The sequence below is a fragment of the Seriola aureovittata genome, chromosome 18 (assembly GCF_021018895.1).
Source record: "Seriola aureovittata isolate HTS-2021-v1 ecotype China chromosome 18, ASM2101889v1, whole genome shotgun sequence".
NCBI lineage: Eukaryota > Metazoa > Chordata > Actinopteri > Carangiformes > Carangidae > Seriola > Seriola aureovittata.
Window position 1 is genome coordinate 21,493,155 of NC_079381.1, and position 24,624 is coordinate 21,517,778.

Consider the following 24,624-nt stretch of genomic DNA (forward strand, 5'->3'; position numbering starts at 1 on the left):
TTACACCAAGACCCTCCCCTCTTGACAGTTGCTCCTAAATAGTAGTAAATTACCGCTAATTTATACTGATCTTACTCTGATATTTGCAATAAAGGCGTATAGATTTGGCACTAATTACATAAAAGCCTAATGGCCTTGAAAATTAGCCTGGTTAGAATTATATAAAGTTTGTTGTTTGGCTGACTGGGAAATCAAGGATATTAGAAGAGGTTCACTTGGTCTCTAAGAGGCATTTAGTGTCGTAAAGAGGTCGACAATATCATCATGGAGGCTAAAAAAAAAAAAGAAAAGAAAAGAAGAAAGGGCAATAATAATAAATGCAGTTTCCTGTTATAGACTGGAGTTCATGTTCCAGGTGTTATCATCCAGACAGTGTGGTGTCAGTTCATGTGGTTATTCCTCATGAATAACTTGGAGTAAAGCCTGTGCTATAAAGACGAGTGCAGAGCAGCATGCACAATTAAACAAATATTGTGGTGATCCAACATTTCTTGAACGGGTCGAAGCTTTTTCACACAGATATTAAATCAGGTTATTTTATTGGATGTAATTTGGAGGAGAAATCAAAGCCAATTACAGGAATGAGGAGGAATGAACTTGTGGATGTGAGAGGATGGAGGGGGAGGGAGGGAGGGAGGGAGGGAGGGAGGGGGGGGTGCGCTGGGGGGTCTCGGGCTAAAGCTGACATACCTCAGGCTTCAGCTCTGATTGGTCCTCGTTTGGAGAAGCTCATGGGTTCATTCCGCTGTTAAGCGCCTCCCCATTTCTCTAAACTACATTATAATGCAACCAACCTCCCTTTTAACCACAAACCGAATTTGCTTTCATTTAGTCTATATATATTTCTTAAATAGGTTAAAGTCATAGAGATTTTTTTTTTGGAATAGCATTTCGCCCTGGAGCGGTGCGCAATGCTATCTCATGCCGACCTCCTGGATGCTCGCCTCGGTGAGTTATCATCACCAAACTCCGGTCTTCAACTCTACTGTAAGCTGGAGGCACTTCTAATCTTAAATCAAGCTCAGAAAATTGTCAATTTGCTTCTTATATCATCTTAATGTGACTGAAGTGAACCAAACTCGCTTAATTCATTGGAAAAGTAATTATTATTATTATATTACTGCATAATTTGATTTAACAATTTCCTAAGATATCGGCGTGATCGAATTGAATTAAGAGTATTTAAGGAGCAGATTGTAATGTGCATGCTGTGGTTGTCTCTGTCAAAGAGCTGCATCCGTCGCCTGCTTTAATTTCTGCCTTTGTGTTTTAAATGTTTTGAACCTGGATCGTTTAATGCATGTGCAGATTTTGTGTCTTCGTTTTCTCCTGGTGCAAAAAGATGCTTCAACTCTTCATGATTTCTCCTGTTTGCCTGTAAAGTATCTGCTGCTGCTGCTGCTGCTGCTTTAAAATGCCTAACCGTGTCCTTTTCCCCCTGTAGAGCAGCTGTTTACTGTACCACTCTCACCAGCTGTGGTTGTCTGTGCAGGGATGAAGGATGCCGCCGCGGAGCTCCTGGGCCACAGGGAGGCTTTGAAGTGCAGGCTCGGCGGAGGGGGACCTGACCCGGGACACTCCGGGGAGCTCGGCCCGGGCCCGGACGGCGTGGAAGGGGCCACGATGCTCCCGGGTGATGATATCAGCAGCGGCGGAGGATCCAACACGGTGCAGGTGAACAGCAAAGATCAGGAGAAGCAGCAGCAGCAGCAGCAGCAGAACAACAACAACAACTCCAACCAGTCCGGAGGGCAGCAGTCCCAGAAACAGAAGCGGCACCGGACCCGCTTCACCCCGGCGCAACTCAACGAGCTGGAGAGGAGCTTCGCCAAAACGCACTACCCAGATATCTTCATGCGGGAGGAGCTGGCTCTGAGGATCGGCCTGACGGAGTCCAGAGTGCAGGTAGGCCGTGCTGCACTCAGCTCACATGCAGAGAAGAGACGAACAACCGCATTTTATTTCTCTCGTTATTTCAGATAAATCAGCAACAAACACGCAGTTTATTACAGGATAAATTCTTCTGTGAATTCAAATCTATAAAAATAAAAACCCATCTAAATCTTCACCAGCTGAAATAAGAAGCTGCTGGCAGCCAACAGCTCCCACAGTCACACAGGAATAAAAACAAATCAGGAAACAAATTCAAAATTGCAGTTTATTGTGTTCTCTCTTTGCACTGCAGCAGTTGCCAGATGTGTCTAAATAAACTATTTGAAACGCGCCATCAACAAAAAATAATTTGCTTTTACAAAATAGTTTTTTGTTTCATTGATTTAAAATTATTTTTTTTTTTCTGGAGAAGCTGAAAATAATTTTTATTTGTAAACTGTTAAATTAACTGATCTATAGATTTTTTTTTAAAAACAACAACAAAAAAAATCTTATTTATAATCATTTATTCTCGGTTTCATTGAAATAATTGTTTACGATAGAAAAAAGAAAATGCTAAAATATACATTATAATTTTATCCCTGAATTTTACTCTGTAATTTATTTTATCCTTTAAAAACAATCAGGACTTTTACCTGACACACCACAGCTGGAACAACTGTATTTTATTATTTTATTACAACAGGATGTGTCATGTTAATATTATTATTATTATTATTATTATAGGGTAAAGTGAGTCAGTTACTGATTACACTACATGTTTCAGGTGTGTGTGTTATCGTGTGTGTTGGTTCAGTGCTTTGCTCAAATGCAGTCTGGACTTTATCACCCGGATTCGAACGTGCGACCCTGTGGATTACACATGTGCCTCACTCACACACTGTAGCTACATAACAAGGCTTCAGCCTGAGATTTAATATCGTGATGACATCTGTAACCCTGTCCTGTTGTCACCCTTCACTTTACAACATTTGAGACTATTGAAGGAAAGTAGAAGTTTTTATTTTAAAACCCTATTTATTTTTATTTATTTATTTTTTTAACATGTAGCTTATTTTATTTCAATTTTACCTGAGGTTTGTTTGCAAGAATTTGCTTCAGATCAAATTCTGGCTATAATATGATATTTTAACAGTGTGCCATGACTGGACAACAGCCTCTTAATTCTTAATTCTTAATTGACTCACATTTTGTGTCCATCTCACTGAGTGTAATAAATGTAGAGGGAAACAAATGATGGAGCTTTATTGCGCCTCTGATAAATCTGTTCTGTTATAAACCTTTTAATATAAGCTATTTTAACCTCGTGATCCTGCTGTATTTAATTCTCCGCAGCCTATAATGCTGCCCTCAGTGACTTCCGGTCTGCACATATTCAAAATACTTATGAAGTATCATCCACATTAAGAATTAGAGCGTCACCGCCTTATTAACTACAGCACAGGCAAATGCAGCCGGGTTGCTCACGTGTGAAATAATACTCCAATAATCGTTATTATTATCGCATGGGCCAATTCAGTTCCGATCTGCTATTTACATAAAATAAGAATTAGTGTAATGATGCTCATCTTGCTGTTATGACCGGGCTGAGAATAAGAAGCTGGTCCAGAGTCAGTTTATGGCGATGGGCCTGTCACTGCTGCTGCTGCTCTCTACGTCTCAATGCCGGACGCGAGGAGGACGGAGAGCCGCGCGCGCTCTCTGTCTTTTTTAAACCCAATGAGAAATTGCATTTTCTTTCCGTTGAAGTGTAATGCATTTCAGGCCGGATTTCACGGCTGGCTACGCGAGGAGGGCGAGGGGTGGAGGGTGGGGAGGGGGAGAGAGAGAGAGAGAGAGAGAGAGAGAGAGAGAGATTGTCCCGTTCTTATTACTGCGTCCCACTTTCTCAAGCAAATCTTCACATTAATCATAGACGCCCCGCGCGCTTACAACCAAAACCTGCAGCAGCTCAAGGACTCCGGGAATAAAGTCTGTTTGTCACTGCAATAACATTATCTTTATTATCTGAGAGCGCGCTTTGCATTGGCTCCTCACACAGCGGCAGAGATCACTGGGGTCAAATGGTGTCAGTAAAAATATGGATTTTACACAAAAATAAAAACATAATTTCACATCTCTTAAAAGTCGAAATAATTCCACAATATAAAAACGACCTGCACCAAATATTTCTATAGAAATTCTGCTGATTTACTGTCGCAAAAAAAAAACAACTACTTCCCTCATTTCTGAAATTCAACATAATTAAATATAAAATGCCACTATGTGTAAAATGAAAGTTTATTATAATGTGGATTGGTGTGTAAACTTTGTTAAACCAAAGTCTTAACGTTTTTTTCGCCATTTTTTAGTGTAAACAGTAAAATAAACACGTACACGTGTTATTTATTTATTTGTTATTAATCGGGAGCGTTTATCCATAAATGTGGACAGTGTGAATTGATGTCAGCTGTTGGGAAAACATAAATCTGTGTTTTTTCCTGCAGCTGATTTATTGTTGGTTGTTCGCTTTATCATGATGATCACAGGCTGATGTCATAACCTTTTTATGTGCGTTTCCCGCGCTGCTAACATGACCTGTCAGTGCAGCAGCAGCAGCCATTAACACCTGCCCCCCCCTCCCTCACTCCCCCCCCCCCCCTCTGTCTGCAGGTCTGGTTTCAGAACCGACGCGCCAAGTGGAAGAAGCGCAAGAAGACCACCAACGTGTTCCGGGCTCCGGGGACTCTCCTGCCGACGCACCACGGCCTGCCTCAGTTCCCGTCCGCCGCGGCAGCAGCGGCGGCCATGGGCGACAGCCTCTGCTCCTTCCACGCCAACGACACCCGCTGGGCCACGGCCGGGATGCCCGGCGTGTCTCAGCTGCAGCTACCGCCGGCTCTGGGCCGCCAGCAGGCCATGGCTCAGTCCCTGTCTCAGTGCAGCCTCGGCGCCGGGCCACCGCCCAACTCCATGGGTCTATCCAACATGTCGTCAAACGGCTCCGGGCTGCAGTCACATCTCTACCAGCCCACGTTCCCCGGGATGGTTCCCGCCTCCCTATCCGGCCCGACCAACGTGACCGGCTCGCCTCAGCTGTGTAGCTCCCCGGACAGTGACGTCTGGAGAGGGACAAGCATCGCCTCGCTGCGCCGCAAAGCGCTGGAGCACACAGTATCCATGAGTTTCACCTAGTGCCGAGGTTCCGGCGGGAAGAGCTTTTCTTTCACCCACACAGAGATCTTCTGCATTTAGTTCTTACTCACCCAGTCCATGCAAACGGTGCACCGGGAAAAATACAACCAGGATACTTGATCACATCACGAACCGCAGAGCTGGCATTTTTTTCTCCCGCATCTCAAACCAGAGGGAAAACTGACGCTATTTATCAGGCCCGTTGGCCTTTATCGAGCATAGGGCTGGTTCTGTTTGAAGCTATAATTTATTATTTCGCATGTAGCGTATGACGACTATTTATTTATCTATTTAAATTAACTTATTGGTTTGTTCAGTATTTATTTGTCTGGCTCCTGCAGCCCTCGCTTTTACCGCTGCAGGGCCTTCAGTGACATTTGCTTGGTGACTGACGGTTTTTTGCAGTGGATACTTTGAAATACAAAACTATAGGTTATTACAGATTTCCGTTTTCAAACCTGCTGCACAGCATGCAACTCTGGAGGGCCAAAGGCACGCGCGGTGCACGTGCAGAGACAAGACAACCTGGAAGCTGAAAAGAATGAGAACACGAGGAGATGGAGAGAGGGAGGTGGGGGGGAGTGTTGAGTGGGGGTGAGGAGGGGGGGGGGGGTGACTGAGCTGACAGGAATCAGGACAACACGGAAGAGGACTTGACTGCATGAGCTGTCCACGGCAAAAAATACATTAAAAAATAAAAAAACGAAGGGAAATACTATAAATTAAGACATGGAAACTGACTCTAACTATAATCTGTTATATAGGATGTTTTGTGTAGCGGAAGCTCTCTTGTTCCCATTTGGTCAGTTTGTGATAAGTTATGTTTCCAAAAAAAAAAAAAAAAATTCTGTCTGTGCTTATTATCAAATATGACTTTCTTAAATGTTTGAGCCATTTTGTTTCATGGACATGTTTATATCAATTCAATGTAAATGATCAAATAAAAATCATTTTCAATTATGTCACATCACGAATCAAACCTCCTTTTCTTGAAGCGGCTTAAAAGGCATCAGTTCGCTGTCCCGTGAAAACCTCGTATCTCCCAAAAAATCTACAGGCCTTCCACTTGGTTTTTTTAAAAGTAAAAACAAACTTTTCAACCCACAGAGAAACATCCAATCAAATGCTTCGCTTTGCATGTCCCAGCTCCACGTGTATCATCCGGTTCAAACTCAGTTACGACTCACCTTAAAATTTGCATCCGTGGTTTAATATTGACTCCGTCTCATCCTCTGTTCAGTCACGTGACATCTTGTGTCAGATGAGGAGTTTGAGTGAACTCTTCTACAGTGAGTCACGACATGAGGAAGATGCTGTGAACCCACTTTCAATCTAAAATTTAGTGAAGTATTTTATGTTTTATGTTTTTTTTTTTGCAGCAGCTGGACTTCTGTGAACATCTGGAATACAAACCTCTGGGCACTTTACTACAATTTACTCACGTGCAATTTTGTGCAAGTATTTTATGCATTTCAGAGGAAAATATTCTACTTTTTACTCCACATTTATCTGGAGCTGGAGCGCAGTGACTTCGCAGATATTAAATTCATGTTCAAAACGCACAATAAATTTATTAAATCTGCATGAAATATGCAAAGTTTAAGCTTAAACAACCCAACATTATAGAAAGTAGTGAACCTGATCCTCACCTCAACTGGCTACAACATTAAATGCTCAATAATATATTGATATATGTTATAATAATAAAGGGCTCATTTTGCATTATGAGTACTTTTGCTCTTGGTGTTTTTAATATTTCTGTTCTTTCAGTGAAGTATGAAATGCAGGACATGTATCTGTAATGGAGCAGATTTATACTGTGTTTTTCCAACTTTTACTCAGAGTCTCCTTCTTCCCGCTCTGCCTCTGGGACCGGGGGTCCTTCACCAGCACTCCTCTTTAACCCAGTGTGTTTAAACAGCTGCATGTTTCCCGCGTGGAGTCAAATCCAAAACCAAACCATCCTGCAAACGTAACAATCTGATCATCGCTCCTTTTGCAGGTGGAACACAGGTCTGCTCCAGTAGCTGGAGTGGAGCCGTGTAAATACAGAACCGTCGGTCATCAAGGAGCTTCTGCACACAAAACTCCTCCATCCCCGGTCACTAATTTAGGCAAGATGAGAGTTGTCAAAGTCAATCCTGGAGACCAAACTGACAAATCAGCGAGGGCCAAAGGTGTGTTTCCTCATTTTGATATATTTTGGCTGAAAACACAAGATAATGACCCAGGATAAGACTTTACTTTAAGCCCCCTAATTAGCATGTAACATTACAACACACTGTAATGCAGTAATTATAACTTCTCCTATGTTGACGTATTTCATATTATTACTTATTATATTAAACTCATTTATTATTTACTTATTATTACCATGTTTTACCGCATTGTCATTCACTATCTGTTTATCCTACAGCCTCCACCTGAAGGTTTCCACTGGAGGAGTCATAGTCATTAATGAACATTTATATCTGCTTACAATGACATCATAGTGTGTTATAAACCATTTGTTAAATGATTGTACACAGTCTTAACACAGTGTTGCCCCCGTGACATGGATTTAACCATAAACATGAATTTCAGGAGGTTTGAGATTCTTACGAGCAGCTGTAAAATCACCTGGTTTGTTTCCTCTGAACGATCTTGGTCAAACACACGACACGTGACGTCTCTGGATGTACAGAACAGTTTCTTCTTTTCTTTTCCTTTTCAGATCCAATCCGAAGGACGCCGGACTGCACCACGTGACTCCCGCGCTCAGGGTCTCTGACAGACAGCAAAACTGTCATTTTCATCATCCATTAGTGGATCTGGGATCAGTAAATCAAACCGCCCTGCTTTCTGTTCCTGTTGCGTCAGTGTTGTTGGTTTCTCTGCTCACTGTTTCCGTGTGGACTGAGCTCTTCTGTTGCCACCTGCAGGTAAATGCATCATTTTACTTTGGGTTTTATTAGATGATGACTTAAACCCTCACACTGCTTCTGCTCAGCCGCCTCTTGCACAAATAAGGAGAAAATGATAATGGAGTGATGATAATAATAATGAGAAAAGTGGGACGTCAACAGATCTGGGTTTAAACACCAACTCACCTTCTTCTGTTTTTTTTTTTATTTTTTATGACAGACTTTATTAATTCCTTTGAAACCTCCATTGACTCTGGTCAGTAGAAAGATACAGACAGAGATTCATGACAGGAAGTGACAGTTAAAAGCTTTTTTGGCACTAACACCGCAGTGAGGGAAGTCAGTGTTGCCTGGTTGCAGTTTGTGAACTTGGATCTTTTGCATCAGTGTGAAAAGTTTTCTGTTAGCGATGATGTCTGTGAGACAACACCCAAGTCCTCTGTTATTCCACATTATTTTATATATTTTTTTAATGATTTAATTCAACTTTCAAATGAGTAGAGTTTGGATCTTTGGTATAGATTATTCCTAAAAGTGAGGAATGACCTTTGAACCCTCAGATGCTCTAGATGTTAATCCAGTGTCAGTTTCTCTCTCGTTGTGTCAGCCTGGGTTTGAATGAAGACACAGTATTTGCTGTGAAAGAAGCCGCTGTCCTCTGGTCATAAGTCATAATGATAATAAAAGAGCAGACTCAGGAGCGGGCTTTTAACCACTTTCATGAGGAAATTAAATTAACTCTTAATTTGCTTTTCTAGGTTCGTTTTAACAGCTGCTAAGGTGAGAGATTTCTTTGTACATATTTTCTGTCTCATCAGCTGCTGCAACTGGACCAACCTCAGATAGATAACAAGTACATTTACTTCATTACTGTACTGTAGTATATTTTTCTAGTATCTGTACTTACTACATACTTACTACAAAGTACTCTTCTACTACTTCTTTGAAGTATTCTTACTCTGAAGCAGAGCTTTTAGTCAGCAGAATTTATTTTATTTTATTTTGAAAAATGTTGTAGACCATACACAGTGTTCATCACAGGAGAAGCATTCAACTCCTCCACTGTCAGCGTCCTAACGATGGCGACGTTAGATAAAGACGAGGCAGAAGGTTCTTCACAAGAAACTCTGATCTGAGGTCTGTGTTTGAAGGTTTAGAAATAAAGAAAAGATTAATTTAGTTTCAAATGTTTGCTCTGTTTACTACGACCAAACTTCATCACTGCTAAAAAAGAAAAGAAATACGAAAACAATGACAACAACAATCGCTCCTTTTGTTGATTCATTGTTCTTATGGCGATTTCTATTGTCTTTGTATCATGTTCTACAAGATGTTTATTCTGCAGGTTCTACAGTCAGTCAGTCAGTCAGTCAGTCAGTCAGTCAGTCAGTCAGTCAGTAGGTTGTCCTGTGTTGGAGTGATATTTGACCAGGAGGATCTGTACTGTGACTCAAATAATATGGCGTCTTTCACCTCTGTGACACAAGGGTGGTGTTACTGTAGAAGGCAGAGTGAATGAAACACCACACGTGTGGATCCAAACAGTCAGAATAGACTCAGAAGGAAAATGGGACATGAGACAGTTGGATGGTTATTGAGGAAAACTGCAGTTTCCACTTTCACTTATCCAAAGAAAACATAAAGTTCTCATTAATCCATTTGTATATTGACTATCTAATTAATCAATTGTATTTCACAGGTCAAAGAGAAACTGCACATTGAATCAACATTACAACCGTAGAAAAGCCTTGTTAATCAGTTTCATACCACCCTCCTTTAGACTTGTGTTTGCCTTATATTCCTCTTCTTCTTCCTCTTCCTCTTCCTCCTTGTTATCTTCTCACTCGTCTATTTCCAGTGAGTCATAAGAACATACAGAGAAAGTTTGTGAATCCTTGTGTCATGAGATTAATCTCTCAGAAGTGGGAACGTATAAATCATCTCACGTTTGTTTGATTAAACAACCACCTGATAAAGAACTAAACCTTCACCTGCTTAAAGATGTAGGAATATAATAAGAAGTAAGACTACCGCTGCTAATCTAGGCAGCTGCTATTGTCCTATAAATGACTGAGAATCACATCCATGCTTTAGACTTTACCTTTTATTATTAGTACAGGTGTCACATCTGCTGTTTCTGATCATGTGCATTTTAAACTAATCCAGGATCTATTTTTAATGTGGTTTTCTGTGACTGTCTAATCTGCACGTCGTCTTTACAGTCACTTTGTGGTCCTTTTTTCTTTTTTCTTTTTCTCTTTTAATCCATTAATAACGTTTTAAAGAAGTGTTTGGTATCATAAACCTCTTCGCTGAAGGTGACTAGACTTCTTCCATGTTATATTTGAATATTTCTTAGAGGCCTGAGGAGGCAAAACTATTGAATAATTCACCTTATTTTATCTTATTTTATCTAATCTAATCTAATCTAATCTTATTTTATTTTATTTCATAAACTTTTAAGTAATATAACAGTTATTTTTAAAATTCTGGAACAAACAAACAAACAAAGTCATGTATGCTACAGATGCATACAGCATGTGTGGGGCGTCCACGACGTCTAGATGTGTTTATAATCAGGAAGAAGAGATTAGGGGGCGGGGAAACGCAGGGATAAAGATTTTTGTAGTCTGGCGACAGATGTGAAATAATATTACATAAATGTAATAATTTGTTTCACTATCGCCCAGGTTAATTAGTTTGTGGAAATGGGTAACCTATTTCTTATTGGGTAATTTGTCACACACTGACGAGGTAGCCAATCAGTGACCCTGCTGTTGGTGGGATCATTCTCCCAGAATGCTGTGCAGCGAGTGTGTCGCGGAAAATGTGAGAGCGAGCCAATATTTACCTCCTATTTATTCCACACAAATAAATGAAATCAGTCAATAAACCATCCAAGGGTGAATATGGCTCTCTCTGTCCTGGATTATGAATGAGAGCTCATTAATTTTCCTGCATGTGCGTTCGTGTGTGTGTGTGTGTGTGTGTGTGTGTGTGTGTGTGTGTGTAAGAGAGAGAGAGAATTTGTGTGTGTGTGTGTGTGTGTGTGTGTGTTGTGTGTGTGTGTGTGTGTGTGTGTGTGTGTGTGTTTGTATGCATGCATAGGTGTGTGCATATGTGTTTATGTCCACATGTTTACAGATGTGTATGAGGAGAGGATGTCTGAATGAAATAATATTTATGAATATGCATCAAGCTCCTGTTAGAAATCAAAATCAAAAACTATTATTTATAAAGGTTCATGTTTTTGTGATTATCTTAACAAAAAGAACTGTTTGACATTTTGGGAAATACACTTATATTTTATTATTTACAGTAGGCTGCTGATTAGCTTAGCTTAGCTTAGCTTAGCTTAGCGGGATCCCTCCTCTGTCCTCATGTTGGCGGCCCATGTCCCCGTAACAATATGGAGGCCAAACAAAGCCTTCTCAGAACATTTCTTATTCTAATGACAACAATAGAACATCCAGGACTGAAGGAAAAGAAGGGAAAAAATGTAGGAAGCTCACTCTCATGTAAACACGATGCCAAAGCCAGCAGTCAGTTAGCTTAGCTTAGCATAAAGGGATCTCCTCAGCGCCAGTATGAAGAGTAGGGACAAATAAGACCAGATGTACATCCGTGATATAATATGAATAAACTTTCAACACCTGACCTGTGTTTTCCAAAGTTTATGTTTCTAATGTCTATAATTCAACCAATGAGAAAAAGAGAAATTGATCATTGAAGTCACATCCCATTATTATTGATATATTTAAAAAAAAAAAAATCTAATCATTTGGGTTTTTGAGGTAGAGACACATTGGTGGCTTCACATCCACCTTATAAATCCAAAATTCATGAGAGCTTTAATTTTATTTGACAGGCAGAGACTAGCAGTGTCTTGGTGATTGTTATTCCAGATGGCGGCGAGAAAATCCCATTTGAAGGTTTTATTAATTTTCGTTAAAATGGGAGAGGTTCGCCCGATGCTGTCTTTGCTTTCTCACTGTCGGGGCTGACTGACGTCTCGCTGCTCCCTCCATTTGTCATTGTTTGAAAAGGTCTTAATTGTATTACATGCAAATGAAGAGATTTGATTTTTGCCCATTATCTATTCATAAGAGAAAATGAACAGAACATTAGTGGGTCACCAAACGAGGGAGGGGAGGAGGAGGGGAGGGAGGTAAAGGGAGGGAGGGAGAGTTGAGAGACAGACAGTGATGATCAGTTAGACATAGAAGAGGAAGATATAGAGCAAAAGAGAACTGGCAGCTTTACATTACTGTCCTGTAATGGCTTCCAACTTTTGGGATTGCGCAAAAACAATCCTTCCCGCCCTATGTCTGGACTGTGTGAGTGTCTGTGTGTGTGTATGTAATAGGTCAAGGCTGATAATTAACCTATGATAACTGAAACACAGCAATTACAGTCATACTCATGTGACAAATCAAAGTGACAGAAGCTTGAACACACTCAGACAGTCCCCCTGGTCAGTTTCAGACCATCATCCCCTGGATTATAAGCCATATATATTTTAATCAGATGCACATTCTCTTTGTTTTAATTGGATCTTATGGCAGAAATAAAGATCAATTTAAAGGTCCTATATTGTATAAAGACAGATTTCCATGTGTTGTGTGATTATAGATCAGGTCCAGGTTCTATATTAATACTGTGAAAGTATCAAAGCCTCAGTCCACAGAGAAATGCACACAGCCTGTATTCAGAAACTGAGCTTTAAAACCAGTCGTCAGGACTTCTGTAACTTTGTGATGTCACAATGAAGTAGTCAGTGCTCTCAGCCACGCCCCAAGCCCCACGCAGCCCACCTGCACCCGCCATCCAACCTCACAGGGTTTGGTTTCTCTGAAATCTGCTATATTTTTATTTCATCACTCAGAAAACAGTCAGCCAATCAGAAGAGAGGCTCAGAGCCTCCTCTCGTCTGATTTTGTTTGATAAAAAAGACAAAATTAAACAATAATCTTAATTGATCATTTGTACAATACAGAGTAAAACGTCCACTGTCCTCTTTTCTCAAATCACACAGCTCACATATACAGTCATGACGTGTTTTGGAGACTTACAGTATGACTTTTATAGACAAATGAATCAGTTGGTTTTATATAATCAATGTGTGATAATGTTTTATTTCCCCTTTGAAAACTTAAAGGAATGAAATGACAGATCTGAACAGTGCAAGTAAAGATACAGACTTCTTCATAAGCATCATGCAACATCTGATTCAGGGACATGTCTTTGTTTATATGTACTTCATTATGAACATGTAAAATATGGGACCTTTAACAAATCAGTCTGTGGATTATCTAGAAAAACTGGACAATGATTTTATGTTCTTAACATACAAAAAAATGAGTGAGGAAGTCAGGTGTTGAGGTCTGAGAGCAGATCTCAGGTGGGGGCGGAGGCCACAGCAGGTAAAGCAGAACACAGTGAAAGCCTGATGAAGAGGGACAGTGAAGTGTGTTGGTCAGGAATGAGACTCCCTCTTCTACAAGACCTCTCCGAGCAGCGAGGGAGGGAGCCCGTTATCGAATACTGTTGTTGGCCCATTGTTAAATTACAGCTTAATTCCTTTTCCATCATCATAACCATTTGTTTTCCTTACAGGCTGGAGATAGGACGACGCGACCAGGCGCCATGGCGCCGGGGGGAAGGAGCGGGCTCTTTTACTCTGTGCTCTGAATCTCTGTTGGTCTTTAGCGCTGTGAGTGTTTTGGTGCCCATCGCATCATGACTTCACCTCTTAGCTGATTCCTGCCATTGGTCATGTTTGACACCTCGTCTACTCCAGACCGAGGCCGCTGCACTCAGGAACCACTCACTTTTCCCAACCCATTTCTTCGTGCCATCCTAATGGCTCCTGGTAGCTCTAGTGGCGCCATCCCGTTGTGCAGTCTTCATGGTCTCCAGAGGATGAATCTTACTGACTCTGACGATCCTCTGACTTTTCCTTTAGTGAGTCTATCAACCACTCAAAGTGCTTTAAAGTTCAATCACCCATTCACACACTGATGGCGCAGCATCAGGACCAGTTAGGGGTTCAGTGTCTTGCACAAAGACCTGGAATTGAACCAGGAACCGTCCCATGACCGCTCTACGTCTTGAGCCAATGAAATTTGGCGTGGACGCTCAGGCCCCCCTCAGGACAAGGAGCAGTAACTTCGGTGAGCGCTGTCATTGTGAGCACTGTGACATGTCAACACACTGACATAAGCATGTAGCTCAAAGGACAGCTGCGCAGCCTCACAGAGCTGCCTCTGTGCTCGGATCACATTCCTTCACATCTTTTGAATTAACTGTATACTGACTCAAAACACACACTCCCTAGAGTCTACATATCTGACCCATTCATTCACACATCTGACAGGTAGTTAAGCAAACAGAGCATCACCGATCCTCACATCTAAAACCCATTCCCTCCACCTCAGCCAATCCCTCTCCCTAACCCTCCTCCTTTCTCTAGCTGCCCTTGAGCTTTTCTATTACCACATGGAAAGCACCTCGCAGCCCCTGACAAGCGCGGCGGATCGACACTAAATCAGAAATCAGTGCCAGCCGCAGATCTGAGCCACCATGAAGGTCACAGGCCCTACACTGCGTGTCGTCTCAATCGGGGGAGCAGGAGTAGACACAGCTAGGGTGATGTGTGACTGTGTGTCTGGTGTGTGTGTGTTTGTGTGTGTGTGTGTGTGTGTGTGTGTTTTAACAGGGGAGACACCGAGAGGAGGAGAATGCAGAGTGAAGGAAGAAAATGTGGTTGGGGAGAACAGGTCAACATTAATGCAAAAGTCATGGGATGGAAGTGATAAAATGAGGTGAAGCAAAAAAACTGTAGGCGGAGGATGTTGAAATCATGAATTCAAGAGATCAAACAAAATATTTTATTCTATTTTTTAGGATTTAACTCATAATTTAGGTCAATAAAAGAGGAAACGACTGGCAAAAACATGAGGTCGTGTCTGGGTAATAGGGCTTTGAACCTTGCCTGATCTCATGGGATTGTTACACACTGCCATCTAGTTGAAAAAAGGAGAACGACACTAAATTAAATACAGGATGCACAGCTGACTCTGAACATTTACGACCCCACTACAAAAGCATGTGTTTTGCTCATTCTTTGTGTTACCATTTTGTAGCCTGAATTAATTATTCAGTTTCTTTATTTGAACTTTTCTTATTTTTTGTGACTTTTTTCAGAGTGCTGTTGTTATTTCTTTTGTTCATTTTGCTTTTGTGGACATAAATAAAGAATAATAATGCAATAAATAATTTTTTTTTTTTACACATTAATGCATCAATTACGATCATTTTGATGATCTAATATAATTATAATTTTCTGCAGGACTTGCATTTTTACTTTAACACTTTAGGAGTGTGTCTGTGAATAATTTTGTAATTTTACTTCATTAAGATTCATTAAGATTAAGATACATTGTTGTATTGGTACTTTACGTAATGTAAATCACCTGAATACTACTTCCGGTGGAACCTTTTTTTAATGGAAAAACTTCATTTTTCTTTATTATTCAAGGCAAAATATATATATATATATTTAAATATGTCTGGAGGTGATATTTAAGGAAACTTAATAAATAAATAAATGCCACGAAGCTAAAAGTAGAGTTCTTAAATCTCTACATTCCCATCATAAAAACATGATTTGGTGTACATCTGTTGTTTCTTTCACTTCCCAAATATAAATCGACCTGAATGAAGTTTGTCCTACAAAAGCTTCCGTAGTTGCAGTCACATGAATGATTTGTTGTGGTCGAGACTGAAATTCAGCTGTTTTTATCATGTAGCTTTACACGTAACAGTGTCAACATTACGTTTTTTCAGCTTTGGGGAAATTATCCGGACGTTTCATGTCAAACTCTTCTCACGAGGGCGATAAATTGGACGATATTTGATGAAGTGACAGCGCTTTTTTTATTTTCTTTACGCTAATGACCGGTAACGATACCGCACACGGCTGTAGCGTTAGCTTGTTTGATTAGCCGTGTTTTCTGGTCCATAAACAGTGATATAACTGTCTAAACTGGCTTTGTTCTGTGTCTTCAACTAACGTTAGCTGCTAACAAACCAAGTCATGCTTCGGTGGATTCTCGGGGGTCGTGAAGCTCAGAGCTCCGTGGAGGTGAGATGTGAACAGTCATGTAACGGTTAGCTGTACTCGGATTTACTCAGGTACTGCACCTTTAGTACTATTTCCAGCTCCACAGCGGGTTTACTCCACTACCTGCATTTTTCTGACAGCCATAGCTCCTCTGATTTTTATATAAAAACATAACATTGACATCTGTAAACATTAAAGGAAATGCTTCCCAACCTATTTGCCTTGGGAGCCCTTCCAAAAAAGAAAAGCAGGAGGGGCCACATGTTTATCATTTACACCTGTTGTTCTTAATGTAGAGGTAGTTCACCTCCTTAAAATCCTCCAGGTAAAGTAAAGAGCCACAGTCACTGTTTGGTTGAACTGCACATAATATTCTGAACAGGAATGATGAGACGTGACTTGATGTCAATAACCAATTTTCTTTAACCAACAGTTCTTCCAGCTGCTCGGATGGTTTAATTTAAATAACTGTTGAAGGCTCAGCAAAGTAAAATGATTTAGTATTTCACCCAAAAAAATTAGAAGATTTGAAAAAAGTCCAAAAACAGAAAGCAAACTTGTGTATCAAGATTGTTTCCTGTCCCGTTAATCTTCTCATGACCCCTCAGATTTACCTTGTGACCCTCTGTAGGGGCCTGACCCCAACGTTTGAAACCACTGGACTAGTTAACTGTTAAGTGTAAAGTAGTTAAAACCAGTTTCACCTACAGCAGCTACATCATCACTCACAATGGTCGTTTTTGTATAATTTTCTGGCTTAATCTTTGTTTTCTACAAGTTTAATAAATATTTAATATAAGAACTTTACTGGTTTATTAGTCGTAAGACAGAAAAAAAGTGACTATATTGATAATAAATTAATTGTTTGTCATTTTTTAAAGCAGAAATAGTGAAAATGATAAATATCCTCTTGTTCCAGCCTCTCAGATGAAAAGATTTGCTGTTTTTCTTTGTTATATATCATCATAAACTGAACATCTTTGGGTTTTTGACTGTTTTTCAGATTTTAATGGGAATTAATTAACAACTGTTTCAGAAACTAATTTCAGAAACTAAATGATTAGTCAGTTAATTTAGGAAATAATCTGTAGATGAACCTGAGACAATAATCGATAGTTGCAGCCTTTAACATTTGAATTATAAATCTGTCAGGTAAATGTAATGCAGTCAAAAGCACAATGAATCCCTATGGTAAGTATAAAAGTAGAAATATAAAGGAAATACTCCCTTAAAATTGTACTGAAGCACAGTAATTGAGTTCCTTTCCACCACGGAGTGACCCTGCTCTACTCTCTCCAGCCCTCCTCTGTCTGCCTCCCCTCCTCAGCCTGTTCGTCTCAACACTTTCCCTCTTACGTCTGCAGAAAAGCCCCGTGTTGTGCATTGGCGAGGAACAGCCCAAAAACTGGTTCACTGAGCTGCAGGTGCTGAAAGGACATTTTGACATTGTTCGATTTCTGGTGCAGATTGATGACTTCAGGTAAGCAGACCACAAACCCACCCCCTCTCCCTTCCCCTCCTACCCTCCCCTCTTTTTCTCTCCCCCTCTTTCTCTCTAACCTCTCTCCTCTCTACCCTTGGCTGGCCTCTATCCCCCTGTGATTGACAGGAGATCCTCACCTACAGCAAACCTACAGAGCATGACAAGAGCCCAATCATCACCACTATGTGATTGTGTGTGCACAGTACAGTATGACCAAAGCCCTTTAATGCTGTCCATACACACATACACACATACACACATGCACTCACACGTATAAGGCTCTTGCACCTGCTCTCTTTTCTGCACTGCTTTGTGGAAGCATGCTGCACACTGGCATGGTACAGTGGCTCTGCATAAGTGGTCAGATTGGGATTTATAACAGTTCTAAGTATATGTGTGTGTATGTGTGTGTGTGTGTGTGTGTGTGTGTGTGTGTCAGGAGGTGGGGGTTGCTTCACGCCTGGTCTCCTCCAGTAATAACCCCCTCCTCTGGGTCTTGTCCTCTCCGCACACAGGTCCACAGTCGGGGGCAAAGGCCAGAAAATTTTCTCCGGATTGCTTTTGAAGTCTGAAAATATATCCTCGACAGTTCCTCTCTTCTCATTTTATCTCTCTTTTCTATCCGCTCATCCTGTCTGTTGATTTTGGGAGCAGGGAGTGTGGATGGTTCAGGGTCAAAGGGCAAGTGAAGGTGGTAAGCCCCGGGACAGATGTTTTTTAAGATTTCTCAGGTGGGAGATGGAACTACGGGAAATGATTCCTCACATAAATAGAGATTGTCTGGCGGCGTTTGACGAGCCCAACCTGCTAAAGATGAGGCACATCTCCACTGAGGTATTTGTGTCACACCAGTCTTCATCTTCTCTCTTCCAGATGTGCCTCGGCAGGAGACGATGGCCTTGTCTTGGTGTGGAATATCGAGGTAATAAGTTGCCGCTTCATTATTTTTATGATGTGTGAAGTTGCACCCAACACGGTGGCACTAATTGCAAATTTTTATTTTTATTTCTGTGTGTGTCTGTGTGGATGTTAGACCGGCGAGAGGCTGCAGGAGCTGAGGGGCCACTCCCAGCAAATAACAGCCATAACCACCTTCACCTGTAACGATGGACTCACATCGCACACCTCCCTCATCACCGCCTCCTCAGACAGGAGTCTCAGTGTATCCCCCCCAAACACTGAATTCACCCATGTGTGATTATTGTTGTTTGTGATTCAAACTTGATTCTCCTTAATCTTATTTGTCAGTTGTGGGACCCTGATACAGGCAACAGGGTCCAGACCATTTCAGATCTTCAGTCCTCTGTGAAGGTAAACGATAAACCTCTTTCATGCTCTCTTAAAACTGCGATCGCATGAATGTGAATAAGAACCTGAGTCGCGGCCATTATTCTAGATCGGACTTTGCAACATTTCCAAAACACTTCCAACACGACACAGTTCTGAACCGAACACTGAGAGATTAATGTGAAGGCAGCAGAACTCGGTAAAATACTGTATAATACAGTAAAGTGCTGGTGCAATCATGGCGCACTTGTCTTATGGTGCCGGAGGGAGGGGATCCTGGGCAGAATCCACAGGGTGGTCCGGAGAATTTTCTTTCACCTGAGGCTTGAGAAATGCTGTTCATGTGATTTGTAACTAGTCCATCATCCAGACTTTCCTGATGTTGTGTCTGTGTTGTCCACATCTGCTTTGTGCAATTCAAGGTGTCGAGGTACATCTGCTCTCTCTGTGTTCGCCATGACGATCCACTCTGAAAAGCATCAAACCAATAATATATGTTTTTCTTTTAAAAGATTAAAAGTAGGAAACAGGTTTTTAATTGTAACTATAGAAATATTAAATCAGTGTTTTATGTGTTTTACTATACAGTTCATCCACACATTAGATTGTCATGTGTATTCCAACCATGGCATCCAGCTCCACTCTTACACTACACACTGAGGTTAATTGCTGCATCTACAGACTAATTGTATTTGTGTGTGTGTGTGTGTGTGCGCGTGTGTGTGTGTGTCTCTCTCAGTGTTTGCTGGTGCTGGAGCGGCTGTGTGTGTGGGTCTCCGGCGGGGAGGAACTGTGTGTGTGGAACAGAGACTTTCAGCTGCAGTGTCACAAACAGAACCACAGTGACACGGGTAAGCAGAAGAGAAAACAAACAAAAACAAACACAAAACACCTTCACCCCCGACTCTGCTGTTTGCACACAAACTGATTAATGTTGTCGGCATCTTGCAGGAATAACCGCTTTGATCGAGCTGCCCAAGAACTGCATCGCTGCTGCGATGGATAAAGAAATAAGTGAGAGGACGTTCAGTACCGACAGAACACGATATGCACAAATAGAAGAAAACTTCATGGTTTTAAAAGAATCCGTGTTTCTTCTTCCGTGCAGTGATCTACAGGCTGACGGTTTCTCATGATTCCTCCGTGTCGGTGGCTGAACTCCGCTGTCTGTCCGACCACCAGGACCAGATTCGAGCTCTGATCAACATCAACGGTCGGTCTCTCTCAGGAAACTGCAGTCGACACACGAGCTCAACGCACTGCAACTTAAGAAAACACACGCAAAGAGACAAGACACAAACTAATTCAGAAAACATCGTCATAGATTTTACATTTACGCCTTGAGGTAATTTCTTCAAATTTGGTAAAAATGTTATCTAGACTGACAGATTGATTTGATTTTGGTGGCTAAAGGTCAGAGTTCAAAGGTCAAGGTCACGGTGAATTCACAAAGCATGACTTTGGCCTTGTGAACACAATATCTCAAGAACTTCTCAAGTCTGGCACAAACGTTCACTTGGACTCAAGGTTGAACTTATCAGATTTTGGTGGTCAAGGGTCAAAGGTCAAGGTCACAGTGACATCCGAAAACACTTTTTAGCCATTATTGAAGATTTCACACAGCAATTATGACAAAATTTCACACAAATGGTTCATATTTTATATTATTTTAGTGGAGTGGAGGAGGCAGAGAAACCTGCGGTGGTAATTCTAGTTTTTCTTTCTTTCTTTTTAAGTTATTTTTTTGCCTTAATTCTGATAGCGACAAAAGAGAGAGAGAGAGAGAGAGAGAGGGGATGATATGCAGCAAAGGGCAGTGCGTTGGGCCTCTGTAGGTGTACACTGTGTATAATCCCAGTTCTGCTTGTCACCGTGTCGTCCTCAGACGGGCTCTTTGCGAGCGGTTCCCACGCGGGCGAGTTGATCTTATGGGACGCGATCGATTGGAACATCCTGGCCTATGAGCACATCCTGTGGGAGGAGTCACAAACCAGCGCCCAGGCTGAAATACGACTCGGGGCTCCCAAACCCAGCGAGATGTCCATCCAGCATCTGACCACCAATGGAAAGGTGAAGGTGGATGTGAGTGAGACGTTGATTTGTTGCTGTGATTCATAAAATAACGTAAAGGTTTGTGTGTCCTGCAGCTCATCCTGGCAGCGGTGGGCAGCGGCCTCTATGTGTACAGCATTCTCACCAAATCAGTGTTGGCCTACAGGAAGGTCGCCCATGACTCCAATGTCCTCCACACCATGCTGCTGTCAGACAGGTAACACATGCTGCGTTCTTCTTACACCTTCATGCGTCTACCTTCTTTAAAGTGACAAAAAAGTAGGATTTCAGTGTGATCAAGTTCAGAAGATGATTAGTTTTGTCTTTGGATAAATAGTTTATTTTCCGCTGATTGCTTCTGTGAGTGATATCTGCTTCGAGACCGAGCGCAAGAAGAATTTTCTCCATCATGAAACCTGGATTTGGAGACTTACAACAGTGTAAATGATGAACCGGGCAGCCAGTGATCCCTTTTAAACAAAGCAATCTATACTTGTGACCCCCTGCCTGGAGCTGTGTACTGCTGCCAGCTGTGACCTGTTCAACCAAACACTGACTTTTTGTTTTTGTTTTCCTGGAGACGCATCATTCAGTCGTTTACAGCAACAGAAAGCAAAGAGAGAAACCTAAAGAGACTTACATAGGTTGGGTTACATATATCATATCTTTTTTTTTTCCTGTTATTCCTCTTGTGTAATCGTCACGCAGCATCTCTGGTTGATCTTCCTCTTGGCAGGAAACCAGTGATCCAGTGGTCTGGACTGAACAGTATCAGTGTGCCACTACCCGTGTTCTTTAATAGCAGCTTTTCGAGATCTTAAAGAAGCTTTAAATCCAGTTTGTTTTCTCCCTCAGTGAAACACAAAGCGTCTGTTAATAGTTTGAATGTAACTTCTCTGGAACAGTCGCACGGTGGTGCAGCGCGTCGACAAGATACAGTTCAAAATCTCAGAGAATATTTGAGATCCTTTTATCATAAATATGTTAATTTTCTCTCATAAATTTACCACTTTAATCTCAGAGATTATCTGACGTTAAACTGTGAGATGATGTTTTCTCATTTAAAAAAAGCAACCAGCTCAGTGTATATGACCTTCACTTCACTGTGTATGTTGCAGTGAAACTAGTGTCTCAGTAATGTGTCAGTTCTGAAATGGGCGCACAGGAACCTGGATCCTCTCCGTGAATCATCTTTAATGTGCGGTTTCCGTCATTCGAACGTAATGTCTGAGGAGATCACCAGGCGACAACAAAACAAACGTAAAGACGTCTGCACAAGCAGCAGCCGGGGGTTAGACACGGATCCAGACAGAAGAGCTTGTGGTTATTATTCAAGCAGCTGGGAGACTAAACTGTGACTGTGACGCCGTCTCTGTTTCAGCGAGTTGATGTCCTGCTCCGAGGACGGCAGTGTGAGGATGTGGGAGATCCAGGACCTGCCTTTGCCCGCTGAACCCGCCTCTCCAGGTGAGACACACACACACACACACTGCTGATAGGATGACTCTGTACAAACATGTAGACGTAACAGCATCGCCCCATTTTCCTCCTGTGGATTTATCATCATAAGGAAACTGGGTCTCGTTCCCAGTGACGGATCACGTACATGTGAGTGTGAAAGAGAAAGTTCAAAGACCTTCATCAACTTGTGTGTGTTTACAGTTGTGAGTTTTGATGTGTGGGTGGTGTGGAGGTGCAACTAATGCAGTCCAGATGTGGTATTGTGTTCATCAAAGGGGAAGTGTCCTCTCCCTGCACTCAGGACTGGGGTGATGGTGTACAGTGGAGTGTTTGTGTGTGTGGTCGTTCTTGTCTTTGATGGTCTGATTGTCTGCAGTCAGTGCAGAGCTGTGGTGAGCAGATCTTGGCCGGAGAGAACAGTCAGGACAATTATTTGTCTGTTGTTTGCTTTATGTCTCTCTAGGAAAACCAGAAATCAATCACTTGCATCTCCTGTGGTCTTTAAAGGAAAATTGTTGTATATTTCAACCTGGTGTTTTTCCCATAAATGAGACTTTCACAAAACTACACTGTAAAGTGAAAGGAGCTGCAGATAGTGAAGAACCCACAGAGAACTTTCAGCCACCTTTGTTCAGCTCTGTGGAGCGGGTTAGCATCGTTTAGCTCATTGTTTTGGTTTTATCTCTACAACTTTACACTCATCTGCTTTGTTTCCAGCAGAAGCAAACAGCTGTTTTCAATGAAAAGCCTCTATAACCTCACTGTAAGATAAGAGCTGGTTCCAGCAGAGGGCAGCATAGTGAATGAAAAGGAAAAATTCTAACATTTTTCTATCATGATTAAAGGTGCTCATTGCGACTCTGTCGGTTTTGCTGATTTTGCATTTACCTCCTTCGTTGTATAAAGATTCAGGAAACGAGGACTGAGGACAAACGGTTTGTATCAATCTCACATGAATCATTTCAAACCGTTCCCTCTGAGTTTGATTGAAAGCCCTTACGGCTAAAAGCACAGGGATCTACATCCAAGTCAACTTCCCTTTCACAATACATGTAATCATTTAATCCACAGTAAATATAAAAGCATTGATTACAGCAGCTTTAAATTCACAGGCTCAATTGATCAAATGTAAGAGTAGTTTCTCCCTCAGACATGATAGTGTGCTTAAGTTCTGTCTCCTCTTTCATCCATTATCCTACAGGGTTCTTTGGGATGTGGACTTTCGGCCGGTCGAACAAACAGGCCGGTCCTCCGTCAAAGAAAATCATGGAAGTTCCCAACATCCGGATGCTGGAGTTGACGGGCGACCTCATCGGACACTCGGGGGCGGTCCAGGTACGATCTTATGATGTACAAACAAACTGTGTGTTCAGCTCCAACGCGCTGTGACAGCAGAGCTTTAATGAACTGAATCCCTGTCGTCTCCCTGTCAGATGTTTGTGAGCTTCCAGGAGAACGGTCTGGTCACGTGCTCGACGGACCAGCTGCTGATTCTGTGGAAGAACGGCGAGAGGCAGTCCCACCTCCGCAGCCTGGCACTTTTCAAAAAGCTGGAGGAGAACGGAGGACTGTGAACTTTGACCTTTGAGCCTTTAAAAAGGAGAGTTGGGAGGTTGATGCAGGTCACGAATAATTTCAATTAAGTGTAATGATGATTGTTGTTTGCGTTCGTTGATAATGTAACGGTTGTTTGCCTTTTGACTGAAAACACGTGTTTAACTTAAATTTAAAAAGAAAAATAAGTAAATACCTCAGAAACAGACAAATTGTAATATTTTTTTATTTCAAGCCTTGTGTGTTTAAACGCTCTGACGCTGATGTGAAGCATCAACAGGACTTTTCCTGTTAGGGGTCACACGCTGGTGCCTGCACTGGTCACTACACCTGTACAATCTGATCCAATTCAATACAACAGATCTGCTGTAACTCAACCTTTTATAAAGTTTATAAAATTTTGTTTTTGTTGGAAATGTATCAATTTTAATTATTTTTTTATTACTGCAGCCATATATGGAAGCCTTTAGGAGACTAAAATTATAATGGAATTCCACAGTATCATTATAATTTTCCACATTTGTATGTTAGTAAAAATTTAAATGAAACGACAGCATTATATTGAGGGGTGTTTTCTAAGGGGGGGGGTCAGATTATTATAAACACCCCTCAATATGATGCAGTCCAGTACAATGACTGTTAGTTGTGACCTCAGTGCTAAAGCTTATAATTGAATGAAAACCTTTATCGCA

General features: G+C 41.5%; 2 protein-coding genes across 2 annotated transcripts; both read left to right on the plus strand.

Annotated features, from left to right (window-relative positions):
• The first annotated feature begins 741 nt into the window (after nt 1-741).
• On the plus strand, nt 742-5,678 carry otpa (orthopedia homeobox a). Its single transcript, XM_056403857.1, has 3 exons — nt 742-948; nt 1,493-1,905; nt 4,546-5,678. Exons 1-3 carry the CDS (start codon nt 912-914, stop codon nt 5,065-5,067), a joined length of 972 nt encoding a protein of 323 aa, XP_056259832.1. The 5' UTR covers nt 742-911; the 3' UTR covers nt 5,068-5,678.
• A 10,036-nt stretch (nt 5,679-15,714) lies between these two features.
• Nucleotides 15,715-24,352, plus strand: wdr41 (WD repeat domain 41). The gene is made up of 14 exons (XM_056404372.1): nt 15,715-15,932; nt 16,041-16,116; nt 17,460-17,575; nt 18,452-18,500; nt 18,612-18,740; nt 18,827-18,889; nt 19,605-19,716; nt 19,817-19,879; nt 19,974-20,078; nt 20,751-20,935; nt 21,013-21,134; nt 22,299-22,384; nt 23,580-23,713; nt 23,812-24,352. Exons 2-14 carry the CDS (start codon nt 16,069-16,071, stop codon nt 23,950-23,952), a joined length of 1,353 nt encoding a protein of 450 aa, XP_056260347.1. The 5' UTR covers nt 15,715-15,932; nt 16,041-16,068; the 3' UTR covers nt 23,953-24,352.
• The last annotated feature ends 272 nt before the right edge of the window (nt 24,353-24,624 follow it).

Excerpts from the sequence above, each read along its gene's own strand:
- otpa (XM_056403857.1), top strand. The coding sequence starts at position 912 with ATGCTATCTCATGCCGACCTCCTGGATGCTCGCCTCG. Across the intron at positions 949-1,492 it reads CCTCCTGGATGCTCGCCTCG|GGATGAAGGATGCCGCCGCG; the intron begins GTGAGTTATCAT and ends TTGTCTGTGCAG. Across the intron at positions 1,906-4,545 it reads TGACGGAGTCCAGAGTGCAG|GTCTGGTTTCAGAACCGACG; the intron begins GTAGGCCGTGCT and ends CTCTGTCTGCAG.
- wdr41 (XM_056404372.1), top strand. The coding sequence starts at position 16,069 with ATGCTTCGGTGGATTCTCGGGGGTCGTGAAGCTCAGAGCTCCGTGGAG. Across the intron at positions 16,117-17,459 it reads AAGCTCAGAGCTCCGTGGAG|AAAAGCCCCGTGTTGTGCAT; the intron begins GTGAGATGTGAA and ends TTACGTCTGCAG. Across the intron at positions 19,717-19,816 it reads ACAGAACCACAGTGACACGG|GAATAACCGCTTTGATCGAG; the intron begins GTAAGCAGAAGA and ends GGCATCTTGCAG.